Source organism: Martes martes (genome assembly GCF_963455335.1).
Source record: "Martes martes genome assembly, chromosome: 8".
Lineage (NCBI taxonomy): Eukaryota > Metazoa > Chordata > Mammalia > Carnivora > Mustelidae > Martes > Martes martes.
Window position 1 is genome coordinate 4,745,696 of NC_137895.1, and position 18,852 is coordinate 4,764,547.

Here is an 18,852-nt window from a genome sequence, read left to right on the forward strand (position 1 = left end):
TAACTTAATTAGCTTGTTCTAAGGTGAGAGCTTTCTGTTGTGTGCTTCTGAACTTAACTCAGCAAATTAACATTTGTGAATAGGATTTGGTTATGAATTTTAATGACTTCCATTCATTCATAGTCCAAACAAATTACATATTTGGTGCTCTATCTAATATGTTTATTGCCATTTTATTGTAGTCATTTGCAATGAAACAGCATAAAATATTAATTTAAAGAGGCAATCCCATGGATTAGCTCTCAAAGTGGCACACACAGCATGTTCTTCAGAGGCGGTCCCGTGATACTCATTGTCCCCTAAAGATACAATGATCTGGGGGTGCCTGGCCAGTTGGTAGAGCAGATGACTCTTAATCTCGGGGTCGTGAGTTCAAGCCCCACGTCGGGCGTCAAAAAAGAAAAAAGTACAATGAACTGACTTTTAGTTACAACTGGCCCCAGAACGGGAGTGAACCAAGGCCTTTATAAAGGACATTTCTAATACCCGTCTTTGATCGGCTATCCGAGAGGGCTCTAGCGTTCAGATGCGCTGCGAGCACACTCTGAAAGCATCTGTTGGAGACGGAAGGCTGAGGCTGCCTCCCCCGCTCTACACTCGGGTAGATGGCGCTAGAAATCCAGGAGTTTGGTGTGTTTTGTTTCTTTATTTTTCATTTTAAAAATTTTATTGGACAATACGGAGACAGAAGTGGTTCTGAACACAATCTGAGAGGCCCTGCTGGGGTCGCCAGGCTAAGGGACGGATAACAGAAGCACCGCGGGCCTCGGGCGTGGCCACCGAGGACCCCTGCTACCAGCCAGCCGCTGCCCCGTGGGCCAGGCTGAAAGCAAGAGGGGCAACAGAAGCCTCGGAAATACGGAGCCCACCTGGGCCCCTTGTCTGAGAGCTGAGTTCTCACAGCACCCCCAGGTCCCCCCACATTGCAAGTGCATCCCCGGCTGCCTTCCCCGGCGGGCCTCCAGAGTTGCTCCCGTGAGCGGGAGTGGGTCACACCAGCACGTTTTTACAGTGTGTAAAGAAGGAAAATCTGGTAAATGTTTGTTCCGGATATATGTGGTAACACCGTATTTGCACGGACGCTGCATTCGCCAAGTGCTTCTGGAGGTCTCTTCAAGGGAACCCGCTTGTGCGCGTGTCCGGATGGGAGCCAGGGGTCTAGAGCCATACCGTCCTACAGCCCAGCCAGGGACCATTTAAGTTCACATCCGTTAAAATGACATAAAGTTAGAAATTCAGGGCCCATGCCACACTAGCCACAACGGGCAGCGCAGACCACGTCTATCATTGCAGAAAGTTCTGGAAAATGGGGCTCATCTTTAGCTGCTGAGACCCACCCAAGGTGTGGACCACTCCCACCTCCTTACCCACCCCTCCTTACCGTGCCAGCCCCGCCCTTGGCTCCACCCCCAGCCCCCACGCCCCTGCAAGCCAGCCCCCGTGGCGTGCTCTGGGAGCCAGGTCTCCGCACACCTTCCTCCCCCACACACTTCTCCCTGCCGGCTCTTAGCTCCCTGTGCCTGCTGCAACTAATTACTATGGACACGGCAGTTCCGAACGACGGGAGCTTACGGTCTTAGCCTTCTGCAGGTGTCAGAGGCTAAAACGGGTCGACGGGGCTGTGTTTTGTACAGGGCTCGAGGGGAGAACCCGTTCCTTACCTCTTCCAGCTCCTCGGGGTCACCTGCATTCCCTGACGTCACTCCAGCCTTCTGCTTCCGTGCTCCCGGCTCTCCTCTGACTCTGACCCTAGTGGTGCCGCTGGGCCCACTCGGGTCCCTCCCCGTCCCAAGATCCCTCATTGAATCACATCTGCGGAGTCTCCGTCACCGTGTAAGGTGACACGATCACAGGGACACTGACGTCCCCAGGGGCTGTGATTCTTCCCGTTGCAAGCAGCAGCCCTCCTTCACTCCAGGCCAGGAAGAAAGAGGGGTCCCCAGCGTGTCTCCCCTGTAGCCCCACAGTCCCCACGAGAAAAGGATGAGGAGTCCGCATGCCCAGAGGCCTCAGGAGAGGCAAGTGGCAAGTCCGAGGGAGCAGGTGGGGATCCCCCAGCGCCTCTGCCAGGACACCGTCCAGAGTCTCCAATGCTCAACCTTTCAGACTGCATCAAGTCGCACCAAGGGTCGTGACTGAGAAAACCACTATCCAGGACCCAGCACCACCCTCCAGACCCCGGTTTTCTACACGTTGTGCACACCAGACCCAACGGCCCCATGCGGCTGTCGGATAAAACACCTCCTCCGTCTGGCCTATGGCCGGCAGCAGAGGACACCAGGATGGACCAGGCGCCCCCTGCCGGGCGGTGCAGCAGGAAGGCTCCCCATCAGCCAGTCGGGGGTGGTGGTGAGGCAGGAGGGCCCCGTACTCCGCCGACAGCAGCAGGGAAGCCTTCCTGCAGGAGGGCCGCTGGGCGAGTCTCAAAAGCAATGATGTTGGCCCGGAATCCTTTACAAGGAAATGCTAATGGTCACGTCCTCCAGCTCCTTCATTCCAGAAGTAAGTTAACGAGCTGAGATGGGGAGTGGATTCAGGGTCATGCGGCTGGTAAGGGGAGAGACCAGTCAGGAAGGATAGGACACACCACGCTGGGACACTCACAGTCCCCAATTAGGCGCTGGACCTGACAGAAGTTCCTTTCTCACTCGGGCTCTGTGTCTGGCGTGGCAGCCACGGGAGGTGCACTGTGGTCACCCGGGGGGGGGGGGGGGCTGGCTGGCGTCGCCACCCGGCTGCCGTCACTGCAAGGCAGATGGTGAACTGGCTCCCAAAACTCCCTCCCGACGGGCCCTGCCACACGGCCGCCCCGCCTCACTGGCCGAAGCAAAGCACATAGCGTGCTTCACTTTGAGGCATGCGGCATGCGTCCTGCCATGGCCTGGATGCCCTGAACACAGGAGAGAACCCCAGGAACCAGTCCCCTGCCCACCACTGGGTCCCCTGCACGGGGGCAAGAACCCCAGGGACCTGGTCCCTCCCCACCGCTGGGTCCCCTGCACACATTCACGCGGACACACTTGGAAGCAGGCGCTCCTGCCTCCAGGAAAAAAGAGTGCATTTCAGGTTTCCCGCGGGGGTAAGCGGGACTGCTGGATACAAAGGCCTGGGGACAGCCTCCCTGGGACACGCGTGTCCCATGGTCCCCCAGAGGAAACCAGCAGGCCACCTCCCAGCTCACTTACTATTGCAGACTGACGCCAAACTGCTGGGTGGGCAGAGGGGGCCGCGGCGGCGGCATCTTGGCAGGAGGGGGCGACCTGCCCTCATGCAGGTTCCGGAGCTTCTCATCATACCTGAGGACAGAGCAGACGCGCGGCTCTCACCTGGCGGGGGCCGGACGCCCCGTGAACGTCTGTAGGACCCGTGTCTTGTCCTTCTGGGCCCAGGCACCGTACCGCATCCCACGTGTGTGTGTGCATGCACGTGCACACACGCATGCACACACACTGTCCGCCACTACCGTGGGTGTTCGCACCAAAGGCACAGAGGATAATCAAACCTCAGCAAATGCCCGCTCTCTCCGCCCAACCCCGGGCCAACATTTCACCCACGTGTCTACACAAAGGCTTCCCTCTGCTGGAAGCACCCTTCGCCAGCCTCTAGACCCAGCCACCGGTCCCTGGGAAACTCACTTCTTCCCCTGATATCCCCTCGCCCCTAGTCCCTTCCCTAGCTGTTGTTACTGACTCCTGGCCTCTACCACCCGGGGGCAGGGTCACTCCCCACACCGCCCTGTGTGCCCAGCTTCTGGTGTACAACTCGGCGCCCAGAGCAGCTCAACATCTCCCCTACCCCTGAAAGCCTCCCCACCTCCCTGCAGCTCAGTGAAGACCCTGCTCCCTCCAAGGAGCCCCAGACGGGGAGATGCAAAGGGCCGGGGTTCCAAGACCTGCCCCTGCGTGCTGTGGTGCCAGCCGACCGCACACCCTCCTCTGCTCCGGACCCCATGGGAGAGATGCCCGCTGCCATGTAAGCTCAAGTAGCAGACACACGAACAGGCTTTCAGCAAAAGCCACCGGCTGGGCTGGCGTCCAGAGCACCTGCGACGGGCCTGAGAACATTGCATTCCGTACGCGGCGTTATGCACACGCCTGAGAAACACCCCCGATTCTCCGCTCAAGGCAAACGTGGTAAACACCAAGGCGGAGAACAGCAGTTACCGCAGCGGCTTATATTTTTAAATCCGTTCCCCCCCGGGGGCGGGGGAAGGGCCGGCATCCGCATGCACAGCCCGCACAGCCCGCCGCAGGCTCGGCTCCCTGAGTCAGCAGTTAGCATCCCTGCTGACGCTGCGCGTTTCAGGGCCGGATCCGCTGGGCGCGTGTTTGGAGGCGCAGCCTTCCACGCTACGGTGGGGCGGGGGGGCCGAGGCCCGTGGGATCCCCAGGGTGTTTCCACGCCTCTTGGAACAGGGTCCAACTCACCGCAGAACCTCCGGGGGGATGATCAGCTGGTCGTACTTGAGGTGTTCACGGAGCTCGCTCAAGCCGTTGAGATAGACGACTTTTTTCCCAAACTTATGACTGAAAAATCAGAAGCAGGAGAAGAAGGACGATGAGCCCGGGAGGCCGGGCCGGGGGCGGGGAGAGCAACGCGGGCGCGTCTGGCGCCGAGAGACGGTAAGTGCTGACTCCAGCGGAAACCGGGACACAACAGAAGCCGCGCGTCTGCAGATCTGCCGCTTTCACAAGAACTCGGAGGCACTGACACTGCAGTGTCTCATCTGCATGAAAATAAAGATCTGCCTCCAGCTCGACTCTGCCATGAGTCTGCACACACAGGCAAGGGCAGGGAGGGGCCGCGGAGCCTGCGGTTTGGGGCACCTTCCCGCTGGGGCACCCCCTCTCTGCGAGGGTCCCGGGGCGGGGCAGAGAGCACACAAGGCACTGTCTGCCCTGTCTCCGGGACAGTGTCGCTCGGGAGGCCAGCCAGGGGCAAGCACCACGGTGGGGACAAGCCCCAGCCGAGTCCAATTCCCCGCCTCTCAGGGTCTCAGTATGCCCCTCGGGAATGGGTTCTCCCTCTGAGCGGGACCGTCTGGGAAGACGTCTGCCGTCTACACCCAGTACACACCACCTGGGACTGCTGTTACCAACGAGCCCGCTCTCCGAGCTGCGGAGCGAAGACAGGAACAGGATCCGGCGGGCGAGGGGCCCCACACCCTGCCCCACACCTGTCCCTGGTAAAGGACCGCTGCCCGCCTAACTCCGCTGGACGGTCGCCGGCACCCACAGAGCCGGACGGACCTCGCAGGCGCGACGTGGGGAGGTGGGACACGTGCGTACGCTGTGATGCTGTCACCACCATCACGGCAATGAGCCGGTCCATCATCTACAAAGTGTTCCTCGCGTCCCCTGGCTTTGTGAGTGTGGCTAGAACGCTCAATACGAGATGTGTCCTCTGAACAGATTGTCAAGGGCGCGACACTGAGTCGTCAACCACAGCCCCAAACCGGTGGCCGGACAGACGTCGAGAACTTCTCCCCTCGCGTCCCAGGAGCCCAGCTGTTCCATCACAAGCCCACGGGAGGCCACGGGAGGCCCAGCCGCGTGCACCGGCTCCCCCCGGTGGGCAAGCGGGAATTGGGCCACGTGCCCCAACCTCCAGTCACCTGCCCTTGGGGGCAGAGGGGGTCCAGGCCACTCTGCATGCACGGCTGTGCTGCGGGGGGACAGAGAGGTCAGCTTCTGAGCTGCAGGGAGGCCTCTGGGGCCAGCCGCTGCGCACGCAGGAAAACCCTCCAACATTCGCCGGGTTTCTGCTGCCCGACCCCCTCCGGCGGCCCGGCATTTGCTGTTCACCAGGCTCTGGAGGTCTGGAGGGCAGATGCAAGCAGGACCCTGCTTCTTGTCACTGATACCCTGGAAAGGCCTCGGGGCAGTGCGCTCCAGGGGACGGCAAAGGAGGTGCGTGGGCAAGCTCCAGGCCCCGTCCCCCGAGGGTCAGAATCAGGAGGGGCCCGTGGACACCCTGTTTGTTCTTGGGCACTGGAGGGCCTCGGTGCTGATCCGCTTCACTTCCAAATGAGGACTTGAGGGCTCAGAGAGGTCACACCGCTGCCTGAAGCCACACAGCCAACAGGTGGCAGAACCCAGTCCTGACTCCAGCGCCTCCAGCCCTGATTCCCGAGTTTCTCTCCTGGCCCCCCTGTACGGCCACGCCTGAGGCAGGGCAAGTGGCAGAACCCATGGGCTTGAGCTGGAAACCCCGCTGAGCCGGGACTTCACCTCTCTGAGCGGCAACCTCCTCTCCTTTGGAAGAGGGAGAAGACAGCTGACTTCATGGGATCGTTTCCGGGTGCTATGCACGTAAGGTGCATGAGAAGTTGTGATAAATGAATCACGAAAAGAGATGAAAATTTTTTTTAGGGGCGCCTGGGTGGCTCAGTGGGTTAAAGACTCTGCCTTTGGCTCGGGTCATGATCCCAGGGTCCTGAGATTGAGCCCCACATCGGGCTCGATGGGGAGCCTGCTTCTCTGCCTACTTGTGATCTCTGTCTGTCAAATAAATAAATAAATAAGTCTTTTAAAAAAATGTTTTTTTAAAGCAACGTCAGCAGCCAGCACTGAGATCAGCTATCGCCCCACAGGCCGGCTTCTGAGCACCCTCGGGACCCCGTCAACAAACTCCCGCAAGGACAGAACGACTGCACGGTACTACCAGCTGCGTGGGGAAACTAAGGCAGAGAGAGGCTGTACCTCCCGGCCAGAACACTGGGTGACCGGAGGCGGGGCTGACACAAGCCCGAGCCCCTGAACCACCCCAGCGTCCGGGCGGCCGTGTGACAGAGCAGGAGGGATGATTATTTCCCCAAGAACTCAGAGAGGTTTCTAGAAGTCTGAGAGCTTTGCTAAGCCGAACGACACAGCCAACGAGCAGAAGAACATCTGAATGTCTTCTTGGGCGGTTGCGTCACCAGCACGGGCTTCCTCGCTATGTCAAGTGCAGCACCCGTGGGCTGGTCCTGGTTAAGCAAGGGGACAGACAGACAGATTCCCACCTTCCCAGCAGGCGTGGGGCTGTGGCGGCAGGAGGGGCAGGCCGTGGGAGAACAGGCGGGGAATGCTCCAACAACGAGGAGAACTCCAGCCACAGAGGTCTCTGCTGCAGTAAACGAGAGCAGACCAAGTCCCCTATTCCAGAAGTTCTCCAAGCGGGGCCCCCCACGCCCCGCAGGGCCCCGTGGGCCACGCTCCCTGGAGGGAGCACTGGTCTGAGTTTCATGAGTCCTTGTAGTGGCCCACCCAACCTGAGCTGGTCTAGGGGACCCCCGACACAGGTGCAGAAAGCAGGTGCTCAGGCCAGGGTGGGATGCAAAATACCAGGTGCAAAGGTCACCAGTGCTGTGAGCCTGTGTTCCTGTTCATGACCGTCAGCCCGTGACCCGCCACAGCCACAGGTAGGCAGCGTAGCCCAGACACGTGGGTGCCCCGGAGAGGAGACCTCCACGAGGCCGCCTAGGGAGAGCCGCCCCCCGCCCGCTGCCGCCCGGAGCCCACAGGATGCAGCCTCCCGCCCCCGTGAGGTTCTCGCCGAGAACGCCGCGTACCTGATGAGCGGTTTGAAGATGGTCCACAGGACCTTGATGAAGTTGGTGGGGTGCACGACGTACAGCGCCTTCAAGTTCTTTTTGTACCTAAGGAGGGAAGCGTGAGGGGACTGCAGAGCGACACGCCCAACACCCTAAGCTGAGTAACCGCGAAGCCTAACTGGGAGCCTCAGAACCTGGGCTCTGTCCACGCAGCTGGCTCAAGCACACTGAACCCGAAGTCGCAGGGGAGAACCAGGACCTCCTGTTCGCCGCCGCTGCCCGGCATGCACGGCACACCTTATAGTTTGCAAGAGCAGGGTCCCTACTTCTGGGCACTCGCCCACACTGGGAGGTGGGGGGCTCGGTGAGCTGGGTACAGGGCGCCCACTTAAAAACGGTGAGTTACTTAGCTCACTTGCTCCCCTCATTCCAGAATAATTCAGTCCAAGGCCATGAGGCTGGGCCCAGGAGGTTGGCACCAGCCGGGGTGGAGACAGCGGGGGAGGTCGCGGCCCCGCCTGGCATTGTGTGAGGGGAGGGGCGTGGGGTCCGCCAGGGGGACTCCGGCCAGCTCTCACCCCCTCACAAGAGGCGACGGATGGTCAGAATTTCAGGCATCTGGGGAGCCAGTTGTGAAAAACAAATTAAATAGCATAAACACATAATTAATAAATCATATTAAGCACCGAGGTAATGTTCAAAACTCATCACCTCCTCATTATTTTACTACGTTGACTCCTTCCCGTGCCTATGACGCTATTTGTCTGCTGCATCCGAGTAAGTCTAATAAGTCCACACCGAGTGCCCCCAACTCTGTGTACAGTGGCGACACACTGGGACCCTGAAGCTGGCCACGGTGGCTGGAGATCAGCCCACGTCCCCCAAGTGCTGGTCATCATACGTGTACCAGGCTGCCACCGGGCCAGCCCCGGTGGTGGGGGGAGGGGCAGAGGACGAGGGAGGTGACTGGAGGGCCGGGTGTGTGAGCAGAGCTTCCTCACGGGGACACACTGGGATGGGAAGGGGGTGCACAGCGGCGGGGTGGCCTGAGAAGGTAACACGACCAGCAAGTGCGATAAGTCAGATGCTGGGCGACGGATGGGTGAGCAAGTCAGTAAGGGAGGCATGGGTAGGGTCCTCGCTGCCAGAGGGGACGGGACAGACGCAGAGAGAGAGAAAGCCAGAGGAGCCCTGCTGGGCAGGAACAGCCATAGGCACCGGGTGAGCTCACAGTCCCCGGCAGAAACGGAGACGTGCGAACAACACCCCAACTGTCCATGCACAGGGCCTGGGAGTCAGTCCCCTCGAAAGCAACGAGCACACTCCTTCCAGACCCTGGCCCCTGGACTCTCTGCACTGAGCGGAACCAGGGCCCCTAGAGAAACGGCAGACCCCAGGGTGGGCTGAGGCCCGGGTGACATGCGCCTGGAGTCCCGCTGGTGCTCGATTCTGGAAGGGCAGGGCTCGCTCGGTGCGAGGGGACGCCTCTGAGGGCCACAGGAAGGGCACCCACGTGGCCGCATTTGAATCTGATTAAACACAGTCATGGACCAGAACCCACTGAAAGAAACAGGAACTCGCAAGTCCATACGGATGTAAGCAAGCCGGCAGTGTACGCTCTTCCTTAGGGCAAACTGCCAGTACTTCCAAGCACCGTTTGGCCCCCCCAGACCCCTCAGAGTTCTCACCGGGCCGAGAACGAGTGATGGAGGCTAAGACCAGGACACGACGCTTCAATAAGGACCAAGGTGTCTACAGAGTCTCAAAGTATCTCCCAAGGAAATACTAATTACAAAGAGAAAGGCTCTCGGTGCAGGGAGGGGACTGCAGCGACTTGGGGGGGGGGGTCCAGGGTCCCACAGCACTGCTGCCGCCGAGTCACTCCTGACGTGGAGGTGGCTTCCCGGAAGGGGGTCCAGCACGTGTGTGGACTGGTTCCTTAAAAGGAACGGCCCGGCAGAACACTCCGGAGAACGAGGAGTCAACAGCCAAGAGGAAAAGAGTGCAGGACACCCACCGGGGTGCAGCGAGAGCAGGCAGAAACCCCTCGTGGTATAAATCTCACTGAACTGCATCTGGAGCTCCACTTACATACCTCTGGTGATGGGGAACTCACCATCCCAGCAGACACTCCACTGCTGGTTTTGAGGCCTAGAGTAACTGTCCTTTTCTATCCCATCGAGCCAAGGTCTGTAATCCTAACCCCACCTCCTGGTCCACCTTTGTGAGAAGCAGGAGACACGTGTGCCTCCTTCCATTTGATAGGGGTACCTACCATCTCCTCCTGTCGGCCTGAGCTTCTGGAAAAGGCCACTTTGAACACGTCATTCACTTCTCCTCAAGCACTTTCCATGGCTCCCCATCGCCTCCTAAACCAAGTCTGGCGTCTTCAGCGCACGCCCTGCCCTTGGCCGCCTCCCTCCACTCCCTCCGTTCCCCAGCTGAATCCCCCAGGCCGGCCCTCCCACCACGAAGCCTCAGCCCCCCTCACTCTTCCTCAGGTCGGCCACCTAGCAACACCCTGCCCATCCCTCCAGGGGCCGCTCAGAGGCCACCTCCTCCAGCTGGCCTCTCTGACTGCCCCGGCCTGAACACCAGCACTCACTCCCGGCCCCACCTGGCTCCTCCACCGACTGAGAACCTGCCCCGTGCAGACCTTTTCCCACAGGCAGGGGACAAAGAGATGGGTTGGGGGGGGGCTGCAGCCGGGCGTGGGAGGCACAAACACGCCGCTCTGCAGCTGCCCTGTCTGGTCACGGACATCAAGGCCGCAGGGACAGGGCTGTTAATTGTCCAGGGACGATCCAGGAGAGCTTCATGGGGGAGGGGCCACTGCTGAGGCCCGGCTGCCTCCAGCTCCCCTGCAGGGCCTGGCACACAGTGTCAGGTAAATGACGGCAAAGTACGCAATAATCCTTTCCCTAAGACACAGCACAGAAAGCCAAGAACCTCCACCAAAGAGTCACAGATGACGACAGCAGGACCCAAAGGACAGGTGGCAGGCTCTGGGAGGTCAGGCGCTGCTGGCCAGCATCCCGCCCACTCAAAGCTCTGCTAGATCTCCATCAGAGGTACGACGGGCCTTTGAGAAGGAACACCCAGAGGATTCGAGGAGACCACACGAAGGGCCGAGGGTGCAGCCCATTAGCCAAACATACTATAAAGTCAATTGTTATGCAGGACGTCACTCAAGAAAAAATCCCCCAGCTCCACGCTGTTCCCCAGTGGTGCGGAGCATCGGGTGGGACAGGGAGACGGGGTCTCAGGTGGGTCCCAGCCCTGCCACACACCAGGTGAGGGGCACAGGGAGAGACACCTGCCCTCTGGGACCTGTGTGTCCTCACCTGCCCAGCACGCCGCCCACCTCTCCAAAGGAGACACCAGAAGGCCCCGTGCACACTGTAAAGTGCGGAGAAAGCACAAAGGGCATCTGGAAGACAGCCACGCGGTTGTTTCTCCGCCACATTTCTTAGACGGGGGTCAGCAATCTAGAGTACACGGGCCACATCTGGCCGGCCACCAACTTTTGCACAGGCTGCAACCTGAGAACCGCTTTCCATAGTTAATTGTTGGGGGAAAAACGAGAAGAGTAACAGTTCATGGTATGTGAAAATGACATGAAATTCCCATTCTGGTGTCCATCAATCAAGTTTTCCTAGAACCCGGTTCCACTTCTGTGAGTGTGTGTATTATCTGGGGCTGTTCTCATGCTGCACGGCAGAACTGAGTGGTTTCAACAGAAATCTGAGGGCCCGATGGGGCACGTGGGTGGCTCAGTCATTAAGCCTCTGCCTTTGGCTCAGGTCATGATCTCAGGGTCCTGGGATCGACCCCCATATTGGGCTCCCTGCTCTGCGGGAAGCCTGCTTCTCCCTCTCCCACTCCCCCTGCTTGTGTTCCCTCTTTCGCTGTCCCTCTCTGTCAAATAAATACACAAAATCTTCAAAAAAATTTTTTAAAAATTAAAAAAAAAAAAAAAGGAAATCTGAGGGCCGGTGAAGCCAAAATGTCGACTGTCTGGCCGGCCCTGCCCTAGATGAAGAAGCAGGTTAGAGGCCCTGCCGAGGAGAGGCGACCTCACCCACCCCCAGCTCCTTCAGCCTAGCTCCCCGCCTCCTGTGGCACAGCCCGGACCCCTCCTAGTCCCCTGGCCCCCCTCCCCGAGTGGGACCCTGAGCCCCGCCCCCTGCCCCCCACCCCCGAGGGCTCGGGCGCACACACCTCCTGTCAAACTCCTTGTAGGCACTCTGCAGCCAGCCCAGCGACGGCTTGTTCCGGCTGTTCAGCCCGTAATGGAAGTAGACGACGGTGTAATCACTCTCCACATACTGGTCCAGCGTGTGCTTCAAGTACCTGGGCACGAAGCACAGACCCGGTTTTGAAAATCACCTCTCACTGTCACCGAAACCAAGGATGCTTTCCCCAGAACAGAAGCCATGGTCCCCCACTGGGTGCCAGCACCCAGCACCCCAGGTCACGGGGGCATCCATCCAGGGCCCCTGGGAACCCACCTGCAAGGGGCCCCGCCCCCTTTTGTTAGAGGCGGCTCCGAGGTTGAGCCCTGAGGGTCACAGTCACACAGCTAGCAAGGGGGACGTGACAGGCCCAAAAATGGCCCAGAAGAGACATCCACGGCAAATGTCTGAGCCCGTGAACGTGACCTGATTCGGAAAAGGGTCTTTGCAGCTGTGACTAAGGTAAGGCTCTTGCGAGGGAGAGTTTCTCCGAGATTATCTGGGCGGGCACTCAACATGCCCCACGTGTCCCGACAGGACAGATAAAAGGGGAAATCACAGAAGGCAGCTGTGTCTGAGAAGAGAGAGGCAGAGCGGAGAGTGACGGAGCCCCCCCGCCCAGGAGGGGAAGGTCTGCTGCCAGCCGGCCGATGCGAGGGGCAAGGGTCCTCTCCTGGAGGGGGGGGTCCCTCTGGAGGAGCACGGCCCCGCCAACACCTTGGTTTCGGCCTTCCGGCTGAGAGAATAAATTTGTTTCCCCCACCCCATAGGCAGGGATGAGTTACAGCAGCCCCGGGGGGTAAGAGAGGCCGCGCTGGGATTTGAATCCAGAATGGAACTCCTGCCGTTCTGCTGCGTCTCTAGGAGCAGGCAATTCCCACCTTCCAGATTAGCTCTGACCGTTTTTTTCTCGTCACCCTAAAGCAGAATCCTGACTCTGCTTGTTCTGTCTCGTGGCCACACACCACAGTACGAGTCCCCAAAACTCCGTGATCGCTTCCAGCCCCAGGCCTCGTCCAGCCACCTGCAGGAGGACCTCTCCAATGTTCCTCGTCTCCGATGCATAAACGTGAGGCAAAGCTGGCCTGACGTGTCCGAGGTTTGGGCTTATCTGTTGGGGAGGCAGCCCTAGCGCCCACTCTCCGGGACACTTGCTCAAACACTGCTTGGACTAAGCCTCTGGGGCAGCCCTCACTAAGGCCGTCCTTTCGTCCCCCTCGCAGACAGAAGCCCGCCTGGGGTCTCTAAGTCCACAGAGCACCTGCACCACCTGGAACCCCTCATTTCTGCAGATGGTCACCTTTGCGTTTCTTGACTCTTGGGAGAGGAGACCAGGGGAACGTCTACGTCGGCTCACTTGTCCACGCGGGACACGTGGGCACTTCTGTGCAAGCAGGCACCCTTCCCCGGCCCAGCACGCCCCCCGGTCCTTCCCGCGAGCGTGCCGAGCTCTCTCCTTGTCGGGGTACATCTGCTGTGCGGCGTGCTCGGCGCAGGAAGTCATTAACTAAATTACTGGTTGAGCTTCAAAGACACGGACTTATTTCTTCACCCACTGCAAAAATAGGAGCGCACATCTGGCCACAAGAAAGCTACTGCTTGGACAGGGAGAGGGAGGGTGCTGTGCGTGGTGGCGATGTTTTCCATGGAGACATGGAAGAGACAGCCTGGGTGCTTTTCCTAGCAAGACCAAGAAGCCCACAGGGCACCTTGGAGTAAATCAGAAAAAGGCGCTCCTTCCTCTGCATAAACACCATCCAGTGTCGGGTGAGAGGAGCGGCAGCTGGATGGCAGCCTGTCGTTGTGCTTCCCTTGTGCAGTGAACAACCTACACAACTGTCCACAGGGGCTGTGCTGGCCCCACTTCCTTCTGGTAGTGAAGGTCTCCGAGGCGGCACAAGAGAAAACACCATGTACCCATTGCTATCAGAGGTAAGTTTTTTTGTTTTTGTTTTTTGTTCTTTTGAATTGAGATGAAATTTTTTAACGTAGCATTAACCATTTTAAAACGCACAATTCAGTGACACTGAATACACGCACCATGTTGTGCAACCACTGCTGCCATCCAGCTCCCGAAGGCTGTCGTGGCCCAAAAGCAAGCCCACGGCCGTGAACGAGTTAATTACCCTGCCTCCTGCAACCGCCTGCTTTCTGTCTGTCCGGGGCTCTTCTGTCTTTACAAGGAAACAAATCCTAAACACCTCCTGGGCCAGCAGTGGGCCCTCAGCGACAGCTGACCTGCAGGTCATGGGTTTGTGAAGCTGCAGAAGAAATAATCAGCAAAGGACCGTGTTAACCTTGGAGGACCCCAGACAGGAGCTCTCCCTGATCCGGGACCCCCTCTGTGTGCCCCGCATGTGCGAGCATGCTGGAGGGGGCCAGTGCGCCACGATGCGGGCGCTCCTTGTGGACTCCGTGGCAGATCTCGCCCCAGAGCAGCAGCAGCGCTGGCTCGAGACTCCTGAGCCCCTGGGGCCAGCAGGGTTCCTGCGGTCACGCTGTATCTCCCACTGCTGTCAGAAGACCCTTTCGCAGACCAGATCAGAGGCTCGGGCCAAGGGGATTCTCACAAAACCACTACCCACAGACTCTCAATTGCTTCTGGGACCCACTCACACTTTCCCCAGAGCTGGGAGCTCCAGGACACGGCCCCTCAGCACGACGCCCTGGGTGGAGAAGTGGGCCGGCTGGAGCGGTCAGAACCGGGAATGGGAGCAGCACTGGGGCTGCGGTCAGGACGCGCCGACCCTCCCAGCACCTCTCACGAGGCTTGAGGGCTCCCGCCAGGAATTAAGCATCAGAAGCAGCACCCAGCACATGGAGTGTGCAGACGCCAGCGGCAACGGACAAGGTGGAGGCGGGTGACAGCGGCCAAGGCTGCATGCAGCTACGTGGATGGCCTTCCTGCCGAGCAGGGGGGACGAAGCAGACGCAGAGGGCGGGGGGTCCGTGTGGGAGGGAGGTCTGCAAGAGCCCCTAGGGCTGGGCTCAGAGCTTCAGACTGTGGACCTAAAGCCACCCTGGGCTGAGGAGCCGTAAGTCCCACAGGTGGCTTCGGTGACCTGGCAAAGGATACGACATCCACCTGGGGACCTGCGAGTTGACCTACATTGATGAGCCTTTAACCCTGAGCATCCACTCATGCTGACGGTGAGGGAGAGGATCGTGTGTGCATGGGTGTGTGTGCGCGCGTGTGTGTGTGCATGGGGGTGGGGGGTGGTGTGTGTGGGGGGATGGGTGTGGCGTGTGTGTACATGGGGGTGGGGGTGGTGTGTGGGAGGGGGATGGGGGTGGTGCGTGTGTGTGCACGGGGGTGGGGATGGTGTGTGTGGGGGGATGAGGTGGTGTATGTGGGGGGGATGGGGTGGTGCGTGTGTCTGCACGGGGGTGGGGGTGGTGTGTGGGGGGGTGGGGGTAGTGTGTGTGTGTGGGCACAGGGTGCGGGTGATGTGTGTGTGCACACGTGTGCACAGGGGACCATACACACACACAGAAGGGCACGCGTGTGCACAGGCACCAATGGGACTTACTCCAGCAGATGCCTATGGTTGAGCTCGTGGGAGGGGGGCATCCGGCAGCAGCTGAAGGTGATGACTCGTCTTCCAAAGCGGTCCTCCCCTGCAGGAGCAGACACAGGCGTGAGCCCCACTGGCACCCAGGGCCGCCTTCTCGTGGGGCAGCCCCAGGCGCTGACGGGAAACAGAAGGCTCCCGAGCAGCCCCACCTGCCCTAAGAGGCCCGGGCGGCCGGCAGCGAGCAGACAGCACCTGGACGAGCGTCTGCTACACGACGCCCTGTGTGCATCAGTCAGACTCAGGTTCGCCACCAGCCCGCACGCAGGGGCACTCCACCCCCTTTACAGACGGCAATGGGGCCTGCGGGATGAGTCACCGGCACACAGTGGCTCGGTGGACAGAGGGCACCCGGGCTGGAACCTAGATGCACCTGGCCTCACCCTGGGGTCCGGCCATCCTGCCCGCTGCCTCCTCCCCATAGAATTCAAGCGTCCCCGACACCCACAGGACTCCAGGCCCTGGAAAAGGCTGGGGTGGCCTGGGGGACAGTCTCCCCTGGACATGACCTCATAGGGTACAGGAGTTCTGGTGCTCAGTGCTGCCACCCGGCATGGCCCAAGGGACCCTGTGACTCTGCTGACACAGTGGTCCTCACCACACGTGGGACAGTGTGAGGGGGGGTGCTCCCCAAGGGCCGGTGCCCGTCTGATCATCTGTGTCCCCAGCACGCAGGCCCACTGCCCAAGCCCGGCCTCAAATTATGTCCAATCACCCGTCACTGATCGGCTGAGAGACGGATCCTAGAACCTGAAGAAAGCAGGTACCCTTCTAGAAATTACACCACTTTAAACTCGCTTTCATCATAAAGAAGTATTTATAGCCATTTTCAGGGATTTGCTTAAAACGAGAAAAGACGAGAGCAGCGCTTTCCCAGCCCCTCCAGCTCTGACTGGAGCTAGTCGGGACTGCACACACACTCGCTCACACACATGTCCACACGTGCACACCCACGTGTACACTCGTGGCTTGCCCTACGTGCACACCCGGGATGGCTGCTTATTATTGGGGACACGTCTGGATCTTCCCAGGAGCCCGGAAGCTACTCTGATGCTCAGAATTCAAGAGCTGTTCTGGTTTCCAGACACGGCACCTTCTCATTTCCGGGGCTCCTCGGGGATTCTGCTCACGCTTCCCACGTTTCTAGAGAGCCCCTGTGTGGAAGGACTGTACCGGAAACCTCACCAAATGGGGGCTTCGGGCACAAATCCCTCAGCGGGCATGCCCGGGAGGGGAGTGTATCCCAGACACTGTTCCTAGCGTCTCAGAGGCCAGGATCCTGTGGCCAAGCTGTGTCTGGGCTCGCCTGGGGGACACAAGGAAAAAGGACAGCATTGCCTCTCAAGCTGGGGGCCTTCTGTGTGGCGACCGAAGCCACGGGAATTAATTGTCCCTGGGGCTGAAAGAGAAAGTGAGCGTCCGTGATGAAAGGCCAAGAACCCCGAGTGGCGTCATCATGGCCAATCAGGCCAAGTGCAAACTCTTGGGGTGACAAAATAACGTGGCAAATGGAAGACAAGGTCAACAAACATTCACGGAAGGCCCCTGTGCACTCAGCTGTGGGGAGACAGACCAGACACGGGCCGCGCCCGGCCCCAACATCCTGAGCAAAGGACCGTGATGTAGGGACGGGGTCTCTGCCCGGCCCCACAAGCCCCTGAGAAGCCTGCGGGCTCTGGCAGCCACAGGCTCCGTCTCCAGCACCTTCCACCTGGTTGGGCTTGGGCCACACCTCCTGGGTGAAGGGCTCCATTCTCCACAGAGGGTCCTCTCTTCAGACAGCAGCTGCTGGCCGGGGGGCCCCAGGGCACCCCACTTCGGACCAGCTGGCTAAAATCCAGAGGCTCCCATGACTCCCTCATGTCGGTAATTCACCAGCTCACTCACATTTTACCATAAAGGACACCAGTCAAGACCAGCCAGGAGCGGAGACACAGGGGGCGGGGTGGGAGGGTCCTGGGTGTGGAGACCCACGCCGCCTCCCCCACGCCGCCTCCCCCTGCAGACAGGCAGATCGACGTGTCACCACCACCTGCTGGGCACGCGGCTCCGGAGTCCTTACTGGTTTCACCACAGGGGTGCTGCGGACAGAGCTGTGACTCAATCCACATGCGGCTCCATCGGTGACCAACACACGTCGAACGCCTGGCAGCGGACTAAAGGCAGTCTCCAGCCCCTGGAGGTCACAAAGCTCGGACCCTCTGGTCCCGGTTGGTCCTTCTGGCTCAGCAGCCCCGTCCTGAGCTGTCTTGGCAGCACACATGACCCGGGGATCCCCTGTGAGCCTCCTCTCTGGCATAAACAGCTGCACCTGCCACTTGGGAAATTTCAAGGATTCAGAGGCTACTTCCCAAGAATCAGAGACGAAGACCAGACACGTCATTTACCCCACCGTGTCGCGCGCCCCTGCGCCCCTGCCACGCCGACCGTGCCAGAGCAGGGAGGGACAGGGCTGTCGGGGGGGCCACCACCCAGCAGGCCAGAGACGCAGAGGCCAAGCTCCAGAAAGGGAAGGTGGAGAAGGAACCGGGGCTGCAGGCAAGGCCTTGCTGAGGGCAGAGCGGACACCTGCTCGCGGGCCACCCTGATGGGCCGAGAACAGCACGGGGTCTGATACAGAGTGCCACCGGGGGCTGCAGGCTGTCTCGGGAAATGATGGTGGAAGGAGGGGTCAAAGCCACAGGGACGAGGAGAGTGAGGGTCTGACTTTATCCTGCTGACACTGGGGAGCCGGTGAGGAGGGACGTGAGGGACACCATCTGACGGGTCACTCTGAGGGCCCATCGGCTGCTGGTGGAGGGGGGGCCTGGAGCGGGGCATCCCAAGCAGAGACCGCATGTGGGAGGGAGTAAGGAGGTGGGGGCCAGTGACCTCCACGACTGGAGAGGGGAACCCCAGCGCTGGCCTGGGCTGCCGGGCCATTTGTGGAGGACACAGGAGGCGGAGCCAGTCCGTGCGTACCCGGGGTGGGTGGGGCTGAGGGGTGCACGGGGTGCAGCCTTGCGCGAGGGCTGAGCGCCGTCCAGGATGGAGGGTCTCCAGTGCAGAGGGCGGACGGCCTGGAGTGGATGCGGGGCCAGAAGGAGGAGCAGTTGCCCAGGCCAGCGGATCCCAAGGAAGAGGGAGCTTCCACCAACCAGAGCTACACAGCCAAGACCCACTCAGTGTCCTGGGGGGCCACGGTCAGGCACTGTCGGGGCTGGAAAGAGGCAGCAAGCAGAACGTCCACAGCCCGCGACTGTGCAAGACAGTCAGGAGCACAGAGCTCAGTGCAGGCACAGCAGAGCCTCAGAGAGGAAGAGGGACAGATGTCGGGAGCAGACGCCCTGCCACAGGCGTCCAGCAAGGCCACGCTGGGACCCAGTGTCAGGAATGCCAACCTTCCGGGCAAGGCCAGGACACAGAGGGTCTCCGTCAGACACCAACGCCCTGCCCTCCTCAGACCACAGGCCCTGCTTCCCTCCCTACTCTGCTTTGCTGATTTGCCGATGGCGGGGAGGGGGGCTCGTAG

At 60.1% G+C, this 18,852-nt stretch overlaps 1 protein-coding gene across 1 annotated transcript in view; it reads right to left on the minus strand.

Annotated features, from left to right (window-relative positions):
- LOC308346967 (rho GTPase-activating protein 8-like) overlaps positions 1–18,852 on the minus strand; it is a gene marked incomplete at its 5' end in the record, with an annotated part of 40,276 nt that overhangs the window by 13,885 nt on the left and 7,539 nt on the right. The window contains 5 exons of the mRNA XM_080810125.1: positions 3,186–3,296; positions 4,428–4,526; positions 7,553–7,639; positions 11,756–11,887; positions 15,300–15,387. Of these exons, the coding sequence (XP_080666251.1) occupies positions 3,186–3,296; positions 4,428–4,526; positions 7,553–7,639; positions 11,756–11,887; positions 15,300–15,387 (517 nt within the window). The remainder of the gene's footprint in view (positions 1–3,185; positions 3,297–4,427; positions 4,527–7,552; positions 7,640–11,755; positions 11,888–15,299; positions 15,388–18,852) is intronic.